Consider the following 21,080-nt stretch of genomic DNA (forward strand, 5'->3'; position numbering starts at 1 on the left):
AGCTGAGAGCTAATGCATAGGCATCTATTGGGAAGGCAAGGGAGTGATGAAGAGACCCAGCTCTCTGCTGATACCATCCAACTTCTACCTGCCCAACGCTACACAGAAAGAGCAAACGAGGGTCTGCTTCCCAGTGGATGGGGCACCCTGTGATGTTTTCATTCTGCTTGTGAGCTCAGCTGGCATTAGCGAACTGCAGACAATTACAGAACGAGGTCCCTAACTCTCTCCTAGCAGATGTGTGAATAAAGAGTGAGGCTAGACCAACAGCAGAGAGAAATGAAACCAGCTCTGCATACAGCTGTGTGGGAGGCAAGAAGGATTACACACTCTGCAGCAAACTGGCAAAACAAGGATTTTAGTTACCATTTCCAGACATTTGAAAAAGGTATGCAGCTGCTGACTCACCACCAGCCTGGAAGGCAACGGGCTGCATTGACCTTGCCAAGGCTGGTATGCCTAACTTCAGGTCAGAGCACAAAACTGCTTCTCCCAAACTGCTTCTGCCTTCAGCCTGTGCAATCAAACAGCCCGTCAACAAGCACCTTCCAGCCTAACCCTCAGGCATGTGGCTTATAGCTGTTAAAAGTTCAGACTTCAAAACTCTTCTCTTTCTCTTCTGCCTCTTGATTTGTCTATTCAGCTCCTTTCAGACACCTCTATTAACAAATTATTCTAAATTTTACCTCTTGCAGCTTGATTGCAGCAAAGATGTTACTTCCTGCCCACACAATCTCTGTTGCTCTGGTCCACAGCATTTCTGGTGGCAACTTGCCACCACCTTGATAGCACAACAAATCATTTCTGTTAGAGCCCCCTTGCCCTGTGTCTACCATGCATTAGAGAAAGCAGGTCAATTTTTTGGGAAAGAAAAACAGAGATCAGATAACTGATATTTATAAAACTTTTAATTGTGCAAAGAAATCCATGCATGACAGACTACATGTAATCTTTGTCTTCCTCAGCAGGGATTTAATGAGGCAACTGTTCACTTAGAAGATGTTTGACTTGCAGAAGGTTTCCAAGCCTTCATTTGGAGCTCTGCAGGGCGGGTGGTGGAACACTTCAAGAGAGTCAGTACCAGCAACCAACAGGCTGCACTCTGCAAGGCCCAGGCCCTAGGTTGCGTACCTTGGCAAGCTGTGATTTCAGCTGTAGTGAGGTCATTAGTACTCCTATAATGACACTGCTGGCTCTTCCCTTTCCTCTCCATTTGCGGATGCAAAGTGTGGATTAAAATGAAAATGCATACATTTTTAATGCCAGCACTTAGCACTTATAGAAAGTACTTTTCAAGCTGAATGAGCTTTGCTATCATTAATCATTAATGTGGCTAATTCTCCTCCTCAACCTGTTTAGGACTATTGCCAAAGCCTATTTGATTTGCTTCCCTTTCCTCTCATTTTCCAAGAAACAACACAGTTCATCCCTGTCATGAGCAGTGTCCATGGCCTTTCCCTTCCCTTGATGGGGCATTGGCCCCTGCCTTCTCAAAATCAGCACAACCAAGTGCATTTCTCATGCTTCACCTTCTGACAAATGCCTCAAGGCTACGGAATACTGCTGGAAAATAGGCAGAGGATAAAACACATATCAACTCAAGGCTCCCCTGAGAATTCTTGGGTGGAGAAAGAGTAACCCAAAGCGGTTGTGAGGGAATTTGATGCACAGGGTACCTGTGGCTTCTCTTGAGAGCGGACACAAAATGCGCAACTTGTATCAGGCTACAGTACCAGAAATGCAGCAGAATGCAAGCAAAACAACAAAGTAGGATTAGGTATTCAATCATATGCTATGAAAAATTCATTGTAAAACAATTACAAAAATATGACAGATTTTTGCTAATTTTCTATGCAACTTGACCCAATGCTGGAAGAAGTTCATACTCCTTCCATTAAGGCAATAAAGTACTGTATAGCACAAACAAAAAATGTGGGAGTGCAAGTCACCCAAAACAAATTCAAAATGAACTGTATTATGTAACTTTTCTCAGAGAAAAACAGGAACCAAAATTAGATACCTAAGGGCTGAGATTGGAGTAAGGTCACAAGAGTACACTGATCCATGTCAAACGAATATGCTGAGGAATGTATTTATTATTCCTCTAATGGACGTGTGTCAGAAGAGACCAGTTAGCTCCCCTGAGCACTACTCCTGTATGGTTCCCCGTGCATACATACTTGTTGTGCATCCCTGCTCTGTCCTCTTTCCATCACTGTTGTCCTTTCTGATGTGTGGATAACTTTTTCTGTCACATGGTAATCCGTAAATCCTACTGGCATTTGCTGTCCCCATGACAAAGTGCAGGAGCACATCCACTTTGAGGAGTTTTAGCCCAGATCCATTCCCCCACAAAGATCAACTGAGAGCCCAATGCAGCAGCAGTTTTACTATAAGCTGCCTATATAAATTGGGAACACTTTTTTTTTCTGTTGCCTCAGAGACAGATGACTAATAAAGGAATGATTTCCTTTCTGAAGCTGCCAAGCACAGTGTAGTATTTAAAGCTTCGCAAGATGTGTTGTACTTCTAACTTTTATACATCAAGGATTGTGCCACTCAGAAAGGTACATGTAGTGACCACTGATGTGCCATGGCTTTAGAGCTGCATATCTTTTTGTCTAACATTATAAAGATCAACGTACCTATATAGGAATCAAAATGCTTATTTTTTTCCTAATTTCAAAACCATAACACATAATCTTGCTTTGCTGCATTTAGCTCTAACAAATCTGCACAGGCCACAGCAAAGTTTATATATAAAGAATTAAAATTTTTTGCTTTCCCTTTTCTTTTAGAAGAATTTCAGGAACAATCACGCTTACTTCTGATGTTGGTGCTTTGATTTATTTCTCCTGACATCAAACCCCAAATAAACCCCACCATAATTCCAAAAAAGGAATCTCAACTTTCATTGTTTACATGGGAGGCAACACTAATCTACCATCTGCTTTGACAGAAAAAATGTGTTCATTTGGTGCCTGAGGTCATTTTAAAATACGAAATGCACATAATTAAAAACATTTCGATGGTTTAGGAAAGTTATAACCAATTTACTTTTAAGAACGTGTTATTGCTGCTATTGCAGCAAACAAGGAATGGTTTTTCAAGATGTCACCTTTTATTTGAGAGTTAGGCAGACAAAAAGATTATCCTGCACTATTTTCTTAACAGCTGATAGGTGGAATTAGTCAAAATGGAGACTTCTGACTATACTAATGCTGCAGATGCAAATGCCAAATCATATGGGAAATTTTAAATCAGTCCAGGGATTTGGAAAGGCCAAAAACACATGACAAGAGTCAAGTGTATCTTCACCATATCACTTGATTTATTTCTTAAAACTTCAAATATATTTTAGTGTGGGCACTAGGCCACAGTCATCAGATCCAAATGAATTGTGCACTACATGCAGAATCGTCACATGCTGGTATTGGAAAACAATTTTTAAAAAACCAAACACATGCACTGGTAAAACTGAAAGGGGAAAAAAATAAAAATAAGAAATCTAGCATTAATCAAGTTCTAAAAAAGAAAGGGAATTGGGTTTTTACAATGCATTTAGTAACAATAAATACTAAAAGTAGGCAAAGGCAGTTGCTATTGTGCACAAACATTAACCTTGGAAATAACCCTACACTTCAGGCAATCACTAAGAGGTTACATTGCATTTCAGAAACACAAGAAAGGGCTGACATGCTTTTTCAATGAGGGTGATTTTTTAAAGCTCAAGCTGAAAATGTTTTCAAATAGGATGATTATTAACATGTGGACTAAATTGCCGGTCTCAAATTCTGTATCATCTGCAAACCAGGGTTAGATGAACATCTAAAAATATACATGCATAAATACACATACATATAATTACATAAACTTGCATTCAACCACATGAAGACTCAGGAAACACCGGATGGTATTTTGTGATCCACTTTACAAGTGACATCAGGGTAGATGCACGCAAAGATCCCTTTGGGCCCTACATTCTAGGAAAGAATATGAAGAATATGAAAGGATATTGAGTGAGAAGAATTTATTTTGTAGTGTCTTGTAGCTACAAATGTACAGTTTGGTCTATGGGTCGCTTTTATGCTAATAGGATACTAAGCTAAAGCTCAAAATTCATGTGATGGGGGTACAGAGATGACAAAAACTACTACTGCATCAACTACTTTTTCAAGTATTTTGTAGCATTTTTATGCTATGCATACAAGGAATTTTTCTTTACATTGCTTTGAAATGACTACAAAGAAGGTGATATCTTTTCCTTCCATAAGACAGTGCAATACCATGGTTATTATACTGCTCTGTGCTAATTCCCCTAAGCCAATTCTGCAGTCAGTCTGGTGAATAGGTATTTATACTGGTAGACACATTGCCTGTCAATCTTTTGGGTAACGTGATGTAATGTGCTATTTTAACTTCAAATTATAACACTACAGTGATGCAGTGTGCAATACTCACTGGGGCAAGGGGAGACAGTGTGTGTGAGAGTGAGTCAATTTCTTCCACAACAAAAAAACCTGAGTGTCTATGTCTCAGGCGAAGGCTAATACTCTTGGAATAATAGCTCCCATCCCTTTTGTCCAAATAGCAAATTCACTCTGGTAGAGAGCTTTTACCTGAATGTCATTTTGTAGAAATATTTTCCATTTAGAAAAACCTAAACAATTCCAAGAAGAAAAACTCCCCTAAAATAAGCAGCCTACGTCTCAGGTGCTCTCTGAAGAGGGAAGAATGATATAATGCTAGGGTCTTTGCTACTCCTGAAAAAGAGATTCTTGTAGCCATATATAACTATCATATGCTACCTTTTTAAATATTTTGGTGATACTTCTAAAAGCAACAGGAATGCTCATCTGGTAACAGGACAAATCACAGAATCATAGCATGGCCTGGGTTGGGACAGACCTTAAACGTCTAGTTCCAACCCTTTTGCCATAGGCAGGGACACTTTCTACTAGCCCAGAGCTCAGAGCTCTATCCAAACTGGCCCTGAACACTTCCAGGAATGGGGCATTCACAACTTCTCTGGGTAACCTGTCCAGCACCTCGCCACCATCATCATAAAGAATTCTATACTAGTATCTAATCCTACTCTCTTCCAGTGTGAAGCCATTCCCACTTGTCCAGTCACTACATGCCTTTATAAAAAGTCCCTCCAATTTTCTTGTACGGCCTCCTAGTTGGACTCCCTTTAGCAAACCCCATTATAAGGTTACCTGGCCCTGCCCTCCCTTTAATCCTGACCCACAAGCTCTTGGTCGGTTCCTTATCCATCCTGAAGTACAGCTCCACACCCTCCAGCTGGTTACTGACATACAGGGTGACACCTCCATTTCTTCTGCCTGTCCTTCCTAAAGAGCCTGTATCCTTCCATTCCAACATTTCAGTCACAGGAGCCATATTATTTTAAACTTAGTTTTTCACAGAAAAAGAAAATTTCTGAGAAATTTCCATGGTATACTTACAGCACACAAGAAAACAAGTGCGAGAAAAGAAGAAGAATGGGAAGTTCCTCAGAGAGCTTTTAAGCTTCTTTCGAATTTACTACGTGGCCTTTTTGTGTTTAGTGATAAACCTGCCTCAAATCTATAGCTGCTTAATAACAGGCTCAACCTGGAACAACTCTTGCATTGCTGCTCCAGTGTGCCCAATTCTCTACAGTAGATCTACAACCTAGCTTTTTAATATCACCCTAATCCTACTTAGTTGACAAGTGACTTACTGGAAAATACCTATGCACACTTAATCACAGAGATCTGTTTGAGGCATATGCGTGACTGTGGGAGGGATTTTTTTTCTTTACTAGATAAACTGTCAGCTATACTGACCAAATCCACAAGCACAAGCTATACTTAACGTCACAAACCACCTCGATTGGAGACAGATGTACGTTAGAAGTGTTTACTTTGAACTTAAATAATTTCCACTTCTATAGACACTTTTTCACAAAAAATTACCAACTTGCAAAGAAATCCTCACTATTACAACTCAAATTTTTATAAACCCTAATTTATCATCTTAAGAATAAATCACAGGAAGAAAAAATCCACTTATCTCGACATGCAGTACTTCAAATCTGAAAGCAATAACAGAGAACTCTTACATGTTTAGCCTTTATATCCTTGGTTTTGTTACAGAGACAGAAATTCTGCAACACAAGCATTATCAACCCTTGACTCCAAGACAAGCATGTGCAAGGCACTCCAGAGCTCTGCTGCAGGGAAATATCCAGAGCCTCATGCTGTGAACAAGAACATACACACCGAGAGACTCTGGTCAGGACCAGAGATAGGTAACATCACAGCTGATACATGTTTTCCCCAAAGTGGCAAGCAACTTGGAAGACCTCTGAGAGGTTTCCTGTCTCTACCTGCCCGATACTTGGCCTCTTTTTAAAGACATTTTTTTGTTTGAAATTGCCAAGGGTAAATGCCTCTTTCTCCCATCATGCTGCCAATGATTAAAGACTCCGTCAGCTGTGCTGTAGCCCTTTCATAGACTATATTAACAATCTAAATGCCATCACATCATCTTGCCTGTGATGATGGCCAAACAGGATGATGGCTGGGAAAGATAAACACAACCCATGTGCTTCCATGTTTGAGGACAAACCATCCGAGCATTCTTTCCTGAGCTGTAAAAATTATTCTTGTCCAAGAGTCCCTGCTCTCCCAGCCCCTGGAAGAATCTTCGTATGGGGACTGACTGCATCTTGGCAGGAACACACTCACCCATTGCAAATGCTGCTGTGGTTAGTGCAATGAGGGTTGTTGATTCATCCTGTGGACAGCACAGCAGACATTGCTGCTTTGGTTCTACCTCTGTCTAAACTCCTTCTGACAGTAAACCCAAGTATCACAGCAGTCTCTGGTACACACTACTTAATCAATGCAAACAACAACCCGCAGACAAGATGTTCGTATTAGGGATGAGGTACATCACCTCCTAACGCTCCACCATAAGACTGCCAGTTTGAGTACAGGGAACAACACCATCAGGCCCATCAGTCAACAAATGATGGAAGTAAGGCAAGAAGAAATGCATGTACTATCAAGAATGCAGAAAGAGGAGGCCTGATGTTTACTTCAGCTTGAGAAATATCAGGACATGGCAAATATCCTTGGAGACACAGCAAGGCTGCAGAAACCACAAGCAGGACCAAGCAACCAGAACTAAATGCACTGGAAAAACAAGTGCCTTATTCCAGCTGAGTATCGAGTATCGAGAAAGAGAAGGCAACACAGACTTAGAGCTGCCTATCCTTTGAAAGGTGGGCTAGTTTTTTTTATATACACACTTATTCATGGTTGTGTACTGTAAGATTTATAGAAGTTGAACAATTTTTCTTCAGAGAAATCAATCATATCAGTAGACAGCAGAAATTGGCCAAATGAGACAAGGATAATACCTTGTGATGTAGGCATATCTTCATCTTTGAGTAGGTATTCCAAGTGGATGTACATGTAAACTGTTTTCATTACGGATTTTTATCCCTCCATTACCTTGCATAAAATTTTTGTTCTCAGCTATTCAGGGCTGCAATTGGTAAAAACCCACAGAATAAACTTTAGGAAAATAAATTTATTTTCAAATGTCAACATATGTGGGATAAAACAAATATTCAGAAGGCAAAAACACCACACAAAAAAACCAGTCTCTCTTTATATGTTTGAGAAAAGTTTATTCTATTTCCGAACGGAAATAGCAATTCTGAGTGGGAAGAAAATACACCTGCAGCAAACAAAGGGCCTTCCCTTTTCACATGCAAAACCCTATGCAAACAACAATGAACTAGTTTTCCCAACACCCTGATGAAGACAGATAACATTAACTTAATTTAGTGACAGCACACAGGAGAGGAAAGCTGAAGGCTCTGGATTAAGTTTAGTTTTTACCCAGGGTTCTGTGGTTCCTGCCTATTAAATCAGGGAGTTCTACCATCCCAGCACCTGCACGACAAGTGAGAACCCAGCCAGCCATGTGAACTGCTATGCAAACACACAGTGACCTCGAACCATGAAGCCTCTACTGACACATCACGTGTCAAGGTCAGTATCAGTTCTGTGCTACGGCTGGGGTGTGTGAGCTCAAGCAGCGAGCTCTAAGCTTTGCTGGTGGGAAACAGGGAAACACTACAGCTGCTAAGAAGGACCTTGAACTCTATAAAACCTCACAAGCCATTAGGGTTTCCCCCTCCTTCCTGTCTCCAAGCAAGTAGGGCATCTCCTTTGATAGAGGTGAGGAACAGCCTGGCATCAGCACGGTCCTGCCCTGCTCGGGTAAGCTTCTCTTGGCAAGCAGAAACAAACTGCACAGGATCAGGAAGGCAGCCAAGCCCACCTGTTTCCATCCACACTGCTCTTGGTGTCTGCCTTGCCTTGGGGGAAGGAGAGGCTGAGGAGGCACTCTGCCTCATATGGAGTGAGGGATAACACTAAGGAAATCACATCTTTTCCTGTCCTTCAACTCAGAGAAGCTCCATGTGCTTCCAGTCAAGCATGACAATAAGAAAAAAAAGGGATGCCTGATATCACTTATAGGCAGGATAATATTTGCTTTACTGATCTTCAGCCTATAAGGAAGCACAAATAGGGGAATGATTAGAGTATAAACAGTCATGATTAGGCAAATTCAGTAATCCTGTCTAAAAAGGGCTAGTGATAGCAGGAGTTTGTCACTATCCTGCTTGTCAAGCTACTTGAGATAGAATACAACAAACTTAGAGGGACACCTAAAGGTCCAGGTAAGATTAACCAGCTGGCTCAAGGGCTTAAGGTTAGAGCTTAGGGGCAAGATGAGTATGAGTATCTACTAAGCACTGTTAGTTTCAAACACCAAAGTTGATCCACATGTGTGTATCTGGCCAAAAAGAAAGCACAAACAAGCAGCAGAAGGCAGGTCTTAACATTAGTTTTGTCATTTTCTAACTGTAGGTGGCCCTCTCTTTCACATATCTGACTACAGTTTCTCCTTCTATCAGTAAGAAGGAAGACTACAGAGGAGTAATCAAAATTTTTCCATCAAAGACAAGTTTTCTGTCATGCTTCATATTTCTTCAAGACATTTGCTTGCTTGGACTACCTACTTGACAGATTTTAGTTTTAAATTTGAGAAAAGTAAGCAATGAATCCGCTGGTACCAGAATGATCAGTACTGCATAACATCTGAAGGGAACTGAACAACCTAATGTGAGGTCAAAAGGAGCTTAGCCTGTCTTGAGCAATAGTGGCATCACTGTACTTGCAACACATTGACACATCTGTGTGTTATATATATATATATAAATTATACAGTATTTATGTACACAGATGTACATGTAAATCCTGAACCAGAACAAATTCAAGCAACTAACTGCTTGACTTCCATGCAAGAATATCAACTGGAAAAAAGCTGTTGTAACTTCAACACACATACAATTGGTAACACATCAAAGGAACATTGTCTTTTAAGACACGTGAGAATTTCATCATAGATTACAAAATAATCAGAATTTCAGACAGGAATTGGATAAAATTGCTCCCTGCTTATCTCCCATGATCCCCTTAAAAAAACCAAGGCCAAGTAGTAAGTGAAAAAATTTAGTGCAGCAAATAATGCCAAAAAAAAAAAATTTAAAAAATGGTGTTCTCTGCTTTACTTTCCTTTTCCTTCTCTAAATGTAAAGCTTTCTGAAGAAAAAAATGCAAAATCAATTACTTCTTCTGAGGCAAGCAACTCCTAAGTGACTATCTAAAAATTTAAGATTACTAGCTATGTACTGTGTGCTATTTAAGTGGGGAAAAATAATTTTATGAAATTATATTTAGGCATTTTGGTCCAAAAATTACACAAGCACGCTTAGGATTGGTCCTATTGTTAACATGATTGTAAAAAGAGAGATACTGGTTTGTCCCTTGATACTACTCAGGAAAACAAACAAAAAGCTAACAGCAGGTATCTTGTTTTCCTCTCTGCTCTTTAGACTTTTGTTCCTCTGGTACCTCAAGCAATCCAAGAACAGATTTGCTTGAGGTACCAGAGAAAATACATTCTTATAACATTCCTAATGGATGAGATATACAAAACTTGAGCCCACAGCATTTCCTGGGCATTAATGATCATAATGATAAAAACAATAATGGAGTATTGTACTAACTGGCAAAATAATACTATGGGAAATTGTAGTGCCTATGCCTTATCAGCAGAGGAGTAGCAGTCTGCTCTATTTAATCCATGCACAGCTCTGCCAGAAAGCAAATGGAAACAGTGTCCCCATTCTATCTTTCTGAATAGCAATGCTGAACCACTGTACAAGTGTCAGGAAGAGACAATCCTTCATGGAATCTTTACTACAGCACTTCTATGATTATAAAGGGTGAAGATCTGCAGACAAAAATACAGGATTGAGAGACCAGTATATTGATCCAAATACTGCCAACATATCGGTAGTACTGCACTTGAAAGGTCTCTTTGTAATACATACTCATGTTGTTTCAGCTTGCTGTGATTTAGACAGAAGGGCTAGAGCTAGTGGTAAAAGCTGTAGCAAAAGTAGTATTCACATTTGTATGGACATCCCTTTTTCTTTTTTGCTTATATTCCTGGAAAGGCGATCAGTTATGTCTGTTCATTTACAAAACGGAAGCCAGAACAGAATTACACAGTGGTCAAACAATAACAAAGCAGAGAAGAACTGGGTCTACTGTACATAACTCCATGCAAAATCTTGAGTCAAAAGGCTACTCCTTTTTCTTGTTGATTTCAAACAACTTTAATTTGGCCATTTACAAAGCACAGTTCACATGCTGTGTCCCTGGTGTTTCTGGAAATTGTCGCTGGAGGAACACCAGTGGAGGATTCTGCGTACAGCTGTCACACTCTTCCTTAACAACTGTCAATAGGCCAAACAATCTTGCCAGACTCATGGGAGTATTTTCCTCAGCAATTTATCAACCTTCAGGCTGGCCAAAAGATAGAGATGATGGCCTTGGGTTTCAGATGAAGGCCTGGGCTGTAACAGGTTTACAGCTATTGCCTCTTGCATTTACTGGGATTGATTCTTAATACTGCCCTCACCATCATCAAAGAAAGTAAGGGTAGTATTTCCTGTTAATTCACAGGAAAGCTTGAAGATAGATAATTTTTTCAGGGCACTCATATGTCACTGTAGTAAAGCTTCTAAGTGGCAAACAAGAGGCAGACGAACTACTACTAATTTCTTTAAACAGGATAAAGTTGAAAGAACTATTCAAGACAATCAAATACAAGTAGTAAAAGTGGCTGATGATTCCACCTGAAGAGAGTTCAAAACACAAATTCCATGTCACCAGTCAGATTACTATGTCAGCTGCTAAGAACAGGTTATCGGTAAAGGTTACAGATCTGGTGTCTGTAACTGGTTGTATCTTTCAAAACAGCAGGAAGAGTCAGCAACCACATCCTACCAAGAAGCAGAAGATCAGGGACAGCAGTAAACATCAGAAGGAACAAAGCGAACATGAAAAAAAGTGTATTTGGTAACACAGTCTTTCTGCTGCCATGGAAATGTTACTGAAAACTGGCATTTAAATATTCTCTGCATTCAAGCAACAGGGAGAAACAACACTCAGCTGTAAGTACTAGAACACTAGAGAACAGTTTTCATGAAGTCTATTATTTTATATGCTTTTGCATGCTTGAGCAAACACTTTTTTCACAGTTGATCCACCTTGTTCCATTGGCTGCCTCCTATCTTCAATAACCACCAGGAAAAATAAAATCTGCTATTAAAAAATGGTAGTATTTCCATGAAGAAAAATAAAATAAACTAACTAAAATCCTTGATCTTAAATACTAAAAACACATACCCAGAAAACTTTGCTGGAAATGACCTTCAAATTAAAAAAAAAGTCACCCAAACCCATGTCCAAGTCTGTAATACCATATCATAAACCCTTGGGAAATTAAAGTCTGAGCATCATGTATTCCAGAAGTTATAGTCTTACTGATAATACTCCAATTTTTCCTCTGCTGAACCATCATTACAAGGTTTTTGGTGTAAGTGCACCCATTGCAAAATTAAATGAACTAAAATTTTAATTTAAATTCAGCATTAGGGATGAAAACTTACTAGTAGTTTCCTCTGTTCCTAAATTAACAATATCCATTAACTGTGATGATGATGTTCTTTGTCAAATACTATACTTATGCTCCGCAGCGTCTTGTACTTAACTGACAAGATTCTTGTTATTCCAGGTAAGCATTTGTACAATACGGTAATGTGAACCTGTTATGTGACTAATTATGATATAGCGAAATTAGAATCTGTAATACATTAAATACTTTTCTAGTTACAAGCATGTGCATGGCTATGCTGAGTACTTTTAAAAGGCATTTAAAGAACAATGCAATCATCAGGCACTGTCAACATGGGATTATAAAAAGAAAGTCTGTTTAACTAGTTTCATAACCTTCTATGACAAGGTCACCCACCCTGAGCTAAGAATTAGGCGGTGGATGTACTTCCTCTGTATTTTAGTACAACTTTTGTTACTGACGCTCTCAGCATTCTTCTGCATGAGCTGTCCAGCTGTGAGATGAACTCTGAGTGAAAAACTGGGCTCCAAGGGTTGTAGCGAATGGGACTACATTTATCTGGCAACCAGCCACCAGCACTGCTCCTCAGAGCTCAGTTCTAATGTCAGTTGTGTTCAATACGTTTATCAACTGTTTGGACGCAAGAGATGAATGCACCATTAGCAAGTCTGATGATGATATGAAACTGGGAACTGCTGCTGATTCTTTTGAGGGACAAGATGCCTTGCAGAGGGATCTAGATGAATTGGAGCAGGGAAATGATTAAATCTAACAAGTTGAATTGCCAGATTCTGTACCTGGCATTGAGTAACACCAGGCACAAGTATGAATTAGGAGAGGAGTGCCTCGAGAGCAGTCCAGCAGACAAGAATCTGGGGGTGTTGCGGTGACCCAGCCCCCTGCAGGGCTGGGGCAGCGAGATGCCAGTCAATCCCAGCCCTTCCCCTGGATGGAGTTTCCCGAAGAGGCAGACTCAGAGGGTGGGTCCAGGGGCGGCTCAGAAGCCTAAGCCGCACCCCCTGGGCGGTGCCCGGGTCCAAGCCACCTCCCCCGGTTCTGGAAAATTCCCGGTTACTCGGTTGTTCACTGATTCTCTGTTATAGCTCCCGCCTCTCCGTTCCACCCCCACTCCCGGATGTGGCTCTTGTTAAATTGTATCCTCCCCCTGGCTTGTACCTTATTGGTTGTTTTCCCCTTTCACCGGGGTTTTCAAATTCCCTATAAAACTGAGGATAAGGCTCCGAGGAGCCATCCCATCACAATCCCATCATTCCCATCACATCGGATTCCAGCCTTCCGAGTTCATTCGGGTTGCGAAACTTCTAACAATAAACCTGTTAGGAGCCAGACCAGAACAGCCTCTCTCTTCCTTTGTCTCCAAGCTAAGGTGAGCTGATACCATCAGTTCCTGCTGTGTTTCCTCTGCCAAGAGGCCATCGAGCTAGGTTAGCCAGCAGCACCTTTCCTGATTCCGAAGCCGCTTCAGCGACGCGTGGAGGTAACGCATCTGGACTGACTCTGACCTGGGGCACGCCAGAGTTGGTGCCTCGAGCACCAAACGCTGCGTTATGGGGGTGCTGGGTGACAGCAGGCTCCACATGAGTCAGCAGTGCCCCGGCAGTCAGGAGGGCAAAGCCCATCACAGGATCACCAAACACAGCATTGCCAGTTGGTCAAAGGAGGCGATTGTCCCACTGTTCAGAGTTGGTGCAGCCTCCCCTTCAGCACTGGGTGGAGTTCTGGGCTTCACCATTTAAGATGTATGTGAAGGTCCTCGGATACATCTCCAGAGGACAACAAAGCTGGCAGAAAGGCTGGAAGGGGTGTCCTGTGAGGAGCAGCTGAGAGCCTTAGGTTTGTCTAGTTTGGAGAGAATGAGACTGAGGGGCAACCTCACTGCTCTCTAAAGCTTCTTGAGGAAGGAAAGTAGAAAGGGAGGTGCTGAGCTCTTCTCCTTAGTATCCATTGACAAGAGACATGGGAATGGTTCAAAGCTGCACCAGGGAAGATTCACACTGGACATCAGGAAGCATGTCTTTACAGAGAGGGTGACCAAACACGAACAGGCTTCCTAGAGAGGTGGTTGCTGCACCAAGCCTGTCAGTATTTAAGAGGTATTTGGACAATGCCTTTAATACCATGCTTTAGCTTTTGATGAGCCATGAAGTGCCCGGGACCAGGGACTTGGACCACAGATTGTTCAGTTGAAATGATCCCTTTCAATTGAAAGGTTCTATTCTCTTCTAAAATCAAAAAAAAACCAAAACAAACAAAGACCCACCAAAATCCCAACAGAAAAAAACCCCACCTAAGCACTCAACAAAAACCCAACCAACCACAAAACCACCCCCAAATCCAAGCCACTGACAGATAAAAGGAAAAGTGTGAATAACCTTGGTAAGGAGATAACCATGCAGTATATTGAAGTGCTAAGTAATTTATTTTTTTTTATTACAGGAAAATGAAGGTTTACTTGCCAGTATTTGTGTCATGTACACAACACCATTTCCACTGCAAGAGCAATACTTCAGGGTGAATCCTACCCAGAGGAAACAGTATTTATGCAGTTAAAACCGTCCTGTTTTTTACGTGTAATAAAGAACACAAACTCACCAGGGTACAGAAGATGCATTGGCATTGTGCTATTGTTGTCATCTGCTCCACGGGGTATTCACCAAGGCAGAGCTTACAGGACACTAACGGGTCAAGTACCAAGTCCCAGGTAGGCCTGTATCTTGCTGTAGTCATTGCAGAGCAGTCTGAAGAACAGCACAAAAAGCAAAGATACTCCATTATTTCCTTATATTGATACTCTGTACATTTCTGCCACTGGAAATCACATTGTCAGCTATTGCCTGTTGGGTTCGTTTTTTCCAATGACCTAACAAACAACCAGCAATAGTTAACTTCACAGTGCCAGCATATGCACTCCCTTTTATATCCCCTGCCTGATAGAACCTGCATACAGAAAGCAGAAGGAAAAAAACCTCACACCTAATACACTGAAGGTATGAGAGCAAGCAGGAATACACTTAGGTCACAGGCTTTTGTCGCACATTACAAATACAAAAGTCTCGTTTCCAATTCCTATGATTTTCATCACTAGTTACAAGCTTTCTCTCACCAACATTAAAATTTACTCACGACATTCCTTAACCTCAGCTACCCAGACAAGACTCAAAAGGAGTTTCATAAGTCAGACATTTATTATGCCCTTTTCCAGCATGATATTTCAACTCACAGAGCCAGATATTTTTGTTCCCAAGAGCATGACAGATCAATCAGTTTGCTGTTAATTTTAGCAAGAACAATAAATTTTGAGTACACTACAAGTTTTAGCCTGCATTTTCCTCCAACCCTTTCGATATGCTAAGAGCACAACTTTGTTGTGGCAACAACCAGCTGGTGCAAATAAGAGCACAAAGTGAACTATAAGAAGAGGCTATAATAACCTACGTATCACCCTCAAGACAGTGATATGATAGGATCATGCAGAGCATCTTTATCCTAGGCTTCAGGGCCCAGATGGAGCATTGTCAACTGACTAAGCAGAAAGAAAACCTTGCACACAAGAAACATTCTCACAAAGAGGAAAGCTAATTTATGAATTTTACATGAAGAAAAACAAAACAAAAACCCACACTCCCCCGAAACATCTAGGGTAACTTATGGAGTACATCAAATCTTAACAACATTATTTACTAGTAATGTTTTATCACTGTGACACTGACCTTCCAAAGTGTAGAAAATTCACATCCCAAGCTGCTAAGAGGTTCACATTATTGTGCCTGCCTTCTTCCCAAAATTAGGTGTTTCCTTAACATTGTCACACCAGCAATTATGTCACTTGAATTATGATTACAGTTTTTTTCAGGTTTTCTTTTTTTTTTCTTCCTTTTCTTCCCCCCCACTTCCACCACCCGCCCTCGAAGGAACTGCTTATTTTTAAGTCATATCTGTGAACTTTGCAAGACCTCCAGAACTGCAACAAACTAATGTTTACTAGACTAGATTTAGGCAGATGTTCAAGAAAAACGTGCTTTTTGTCCCCCAAGAAATCACATGCAGACTTCACAAACATTTCTTTGAAGTACCAGTCTTTGATATTCAATTAATTGTGGGCATGACTCCACCATGGTCTCTAACACATTTCTGAAACAAAGTGAAGATTTTGTCAGCCCTCCCATTCAGTCCAACTCATTAGAAGATGCTTTTTATAAGGTACATAAGGGCCACCAAAAGACATTTTTCTAGTGCAGTCAACAGGGAGAAGAATGGGGGAGGGAAGAAAGGTTAAGCAACCCCATTTCCAGGGCTGCTCTAGATCACTTCCTCTGAAAGCCCACACACAAACTCCACACAGTTTCTAAGGAAACAGATGGAACAGCCCCACAGAACAGCACATGAATAACGGCTCCTCCTCACAAAATACAACTTGTGCTGTGCAGTCTTTTTGTAGACCTCAACAGGAAAGTCTGACATGGTGATATGAATGAAACCCCAGGACTTTTAAGGCTGCTAGACTGCTTCTTTACTTCACCACTACTTTTTCATTACACACAAATTACAAGCAAAACCAATTTTCTTCTTCCAAACTTTGGTTTATCTGACACTTACAGACAGATTCATGAGGTATTTGAGAAGTAGTGACCAAACACATCTGAACTGTCTGCTATTAGTTATTTGCTTGTCCTGCCTAGTTTATTGTGTATTTGATGCTTGTGGTAGCAAGTAGATGATACTAGGAAATGAACAATGAAGGACAGATTTGTGTTAAGAATGTACTTGCATACATCAGGCAGACCAAAATCATAGCAAATTTTGCAGTTAAGATGTAGAATCTGACAATTCAGACTAAAGCTTACCAAATATGTGACATGGCTCAATCCAGAAAAAAAAATTAAATATACATATATTCAGTGTGGGTCAGTAAGTGACAACAAAGGGAAAATATCAAGCTTTCAGCCCCAAGGCTTACCCTTGTTTTCTAGGACATTCAACAGAGGCTTATTGGTATCACTGTGGTAATTCCACTTTGGCAGCACAACTATACTTCAATAACACCTCACTAGGAAATATTTCTCCTCTTTGTCTTCTGCAAAGCAAGAATGAATCCAAGTAAAATGCCTTCCAAGTTGGCTTTCAAGAGACCAGCAGAAATTAGCTGCCCCAAACAGCTGGCATGTAATCCATGCTGAATTCAGCCATGGTGATAACTGAGCAAAACCTGAATTCAGTCTCAAATAGTAGCAGAGCCATTCCTGCTCACCCCCCCTCCTTGCCAAACACCTTCTTTTAATAAAGAAATTTTGCATTCATTATGGGGCAGGGGGAGGACACGCAATGTCACTGGTGCCATTAAAGCAAAGACCAAGAAATTTGCCTAGAAAAACTTGTACAAAAAGCCTCCACACCCCACTGGATCATCTCTCCTGGGTACCCCTGTAAAGGAACAGAGAATGAAGCTTTTAAAAGCACACACTACATCTTGTTTCAAGATCATCCAGCACATTGCTGCAACTAAATAATAAGCCTCTATGTTTACATCACAACACTTAAAAAAGCTTTTTTTTTTTTTTAAATAAAGCATAAAACTGAACAACAAATTCGTAAGAGAAAAGCTGAAAAACAAACACCTTCTGTCAAAACCAGATTAAAACTCCTACTGTTCCACAACTGTGGCCTCTTAGGGCTTCAGACTGTATTCTCATGCTCTGTAGCGATTTGCAATGCTTCAGGGAGAATGCTAAGTAATTGCAAGAAAAACAAGGTAACTAAAAGGATTTCTAGAGGACCAAGATACTGAAAAACATCACTGTGTTGAATGACAACACCAGTTACACAGCCAGTAGAAAATTCTGCCCCATGGTTTGGCTATTTATTAGGAGGTCCTAAGAAATACAGCTAGTAAAGGTACAGAACTACAGTCCAATAGACCTTAGCACACTAAATATATAGTTCACTGGAGATTGTGTTACTTGCCAAACTCAGTCCAAACATCAATACTGATAGCAGATACACCAAATCAGACTTAGAGGCACAGTAAATTAGAAGAGAAGTTAGTCATTAGTTCAGACTCCCAATTCTACTGCAGTTAAGGTCAGTCTCATTTACATATTTTTGCCATGGTCCATATCTGGTAACACTGAATTTGTGAGATCCATGGTAAGACAGCACACAATCTTCCGGGACAGCATCCCAAAGCAAGCTGGAAGTCAGAAGCATAGGATATAGCTTTAGTAAGAGTTTGTTCAGAGCAGTCTTGTCATAAATAATTAACAGCCTGACTAATGACTGTTTAATTCTACAATTACGTGCACATCCACACTGAAAGGGAACCTCTGCACAAAGAGAGACAAGAGACTGAAGTCTTCTTACTGTAATAACACATTAGTATATATGAATGCAACTCTTAGGCATTCCCGGAGATGCGCATGGAGTGAGAAGGAAACTTTCATTATTTCTGAAGAACAATTAATGAATTAAGTGAACATGAACTATATTTCTGAACAGTAATCCCTCAGTTTTCAGTCCACCTACACAGACTACATTTTCTAGTGAGAATAAGTGGCTGATGACCTCTGGTAAGTCAAGAATAGAACAATTCTTTCTTTTTAGGCCTCAAAGAGTTGCAGAGAACAGTGAAACAAAAAATACTGTGAAAACTCCTGTGAAAGCAGGAAATAATGCAACTTTCTTATATACAAGTCATTCAAGAAATCATAAAACAGTATGATTTTTCTTATTGCATGCTAGTCAGGTATTTAATGGCATTGTACAGTTAAACTGCAATTGCATCATCAACACTTAGGATACATGACTACCTATGTGAGAAGAGTGATTAGAAAATAGGGTTGAATAAAAAGTCATATGCAGCCACATTAGTCACACTAACTGGTGGGTCTTTTCCACCAAGTAAGACTCAAAATAGAGATTTCAGCAGAATCTCAATTTCAGCTTTAGGTCAGGGATGGGTTTAATTTCTAAACTGTCTGTCTCCTACCAGACAGACAGTTAATCAGGTACACTTAAGACATCTGCCTTAAGGAGTTAACTTAATCTGAATTTACTGACATGATGAAAAGCAGCTCTTTTATAAATCAAAGGAAGGGACTTAAATGGGATTTAAAATTTGTTCTCAATCCTCTCGTTCCTCTTTGTCAAAATAACTCTAATTAAAATAATAGAGGCTACTAGATGAAATCAGACATCTGCTATAGCACAGTTTTAGTACTGTGTATATATATTTATAGATATAAAAAGTATATAATTCAGATAACATTTCCTCCTATATAAAGTCAAACACATCTGTCAGTACAACTGTATGTATTTATTTAATACATAGGAAGTATGTTTATATACTATATATTTATACAATTAATATTTATAAATATATAAAAATATAAATCTATACAAAAATCTACAGATTTTTACTTACATGGAAGAAGTCTACAGATGTCTGAAGTGGAGTCATCTGTAGAAGGGCTACTACACTGCATCTTGAAACTGGCCCTGTCTGCCACATTCTTTAAGTGAATATTTTTGACTTTGACCTAAACAGTTTTGAGCCTTCCTCTGCAGCCACATCTGTGCACACGATCCCACAGCTATGGGCCGCACCCTCACGCCAGCAGGGGCTAGCCCCATGATCCAGGTATGGCTAAGGGTATTCACCAACAGTCCTGGAGCTTGCATTATTTGCTACCCCTCCATCAGAGCTGGAATGTGATGTCATTTTTCATTCTTCCTAGGCTTTTCCAGAGATCCTCAGACAGATCATAGGAAAGAAGCCTACATCACATAATTGACCACTTTGCAACTGTTTCATGTTGGTGTCACCAGTTTTTATTATGCAACTACACAAAAGATAAGGTAATTTTGATGTCACTTTATAAAACAAATTAATTATTACACTCCCCCATCAGGTGGATTTTACAATAACACAAACTGGCAGGCAGACTTACTATCTCTAACTTATCAATCACAGTTAGTTACTGGCATCTATCACTGCAGTAACTGTGTCTCCAAGTCTTAATCCTCACAGAACTGCTTGGGAGGTAAAGCAAATCACTCTCTGTGAGAGGTATCAGTCACACCAACACAAGACTGATTTACAAGGATGTTTAGAGATGACTAACTTCAGAGCTTTGATGCCTGCCTTCCTTAGGTTCTTAAATCCTGTCAACCTGTCAAATGCCTACCTAACTCTCCAGGCTTAACTCATAATCTGATCCACATTCAACTGCACAAGTCCAGCAGATACATATCACCCTGTGAATTCCAGACAACCCCAACCACTAAAGCCACATTCTTTCTTCCAGCAGTATAACAGAGTGCTGTTTATAGGCATAACTCTTTTCAACATGTAAGAAACTTCTGTTTATACAGAGTATAGTCCCTACACAGGCTAACCACTAATTTCAACCTCTCCAGGTTCTTATCTTCAAGCTATTCCAAACCCAGAAGAGATAAAAGACCATGTATAAGCTTAGAGCACTGTCAGCAACTTCAGTCTCCTGGACAACATAGCACAGGGGAAACAAGCTCTGAATTGAGGGACTTCAATCCATTCATAAATAACCACTATGTTTCTTTGCTTTACCTCCCTGACTGATAAAATCCTATGTTTTAAATATATATATAACATATATACACACACGTATCTACGTGTACATATAGATGTATAAATATATACATGTGTAAAGATTACATTGATATATTCCAATGCCAAGAAAATAAAGAATGTCTTTTTTCACTGATAAAAGGTATCTGAACAGTAACATTGAGTGCAAAACAAAATAAATCTAGTGGACTGTTTCAGGGAAAAAACACTGTTAGGACATGTTAGAAGACAGAAAAAAAAACCAAAACCACACCAATTTAATTGCTAAATACCTGGTTAAAATTTTTTCTTGTTTCTTTTCCAGAGAAAAGAGAGTATTATACAAGGCAACCATCCCTGCCAAAACCTTAGACAATGTGGTTTGATTACTGTACAGACCATGAAAGATTTTAAATATTAG

At 40.1% G+C, this 21,080-nt stretch overlaps 1 protein-coding gene across 1 annotated transcript in view; it reads right to left on the reverse strand.

Annotated features, from left to right (window-relative positions):
* The window catches only part of RNF144A (ring finger protein 144A), a 65,479-nt gene that overhangs the window by 13,509 nt on the left and 30,890 nt on the right, over positions 1 to 21,080 (reverse strand). The window contains exon 3 of the mRNA XM_032104483.1: positions 14,671 to 14,816. Coding sequence (XP_031960374.1) covers positions 14,671 to 14,805 — 135 coding nt within the window. The 5' untranslated portion in view covers positions 14,806 to 14,816. The remainder of the gene's footprint in view (positions 1 to 14,670; positions 14,817 to 21,080) is intronic.

This window comes from Corvus moneduloides, chromosome 3 (genome assembly GCF_009650955.1).
Source record: "Corvus moneduloides isolate bCorMon1 chromosome 3, bCorMon1.pri, whole genome shotgun sequence".
Lineage (NCBI taxonomy): Eukaryota > Metazoa > Chordata > Aves > Passeriformes > Corvidae > Corvus > Corvus moneduloides.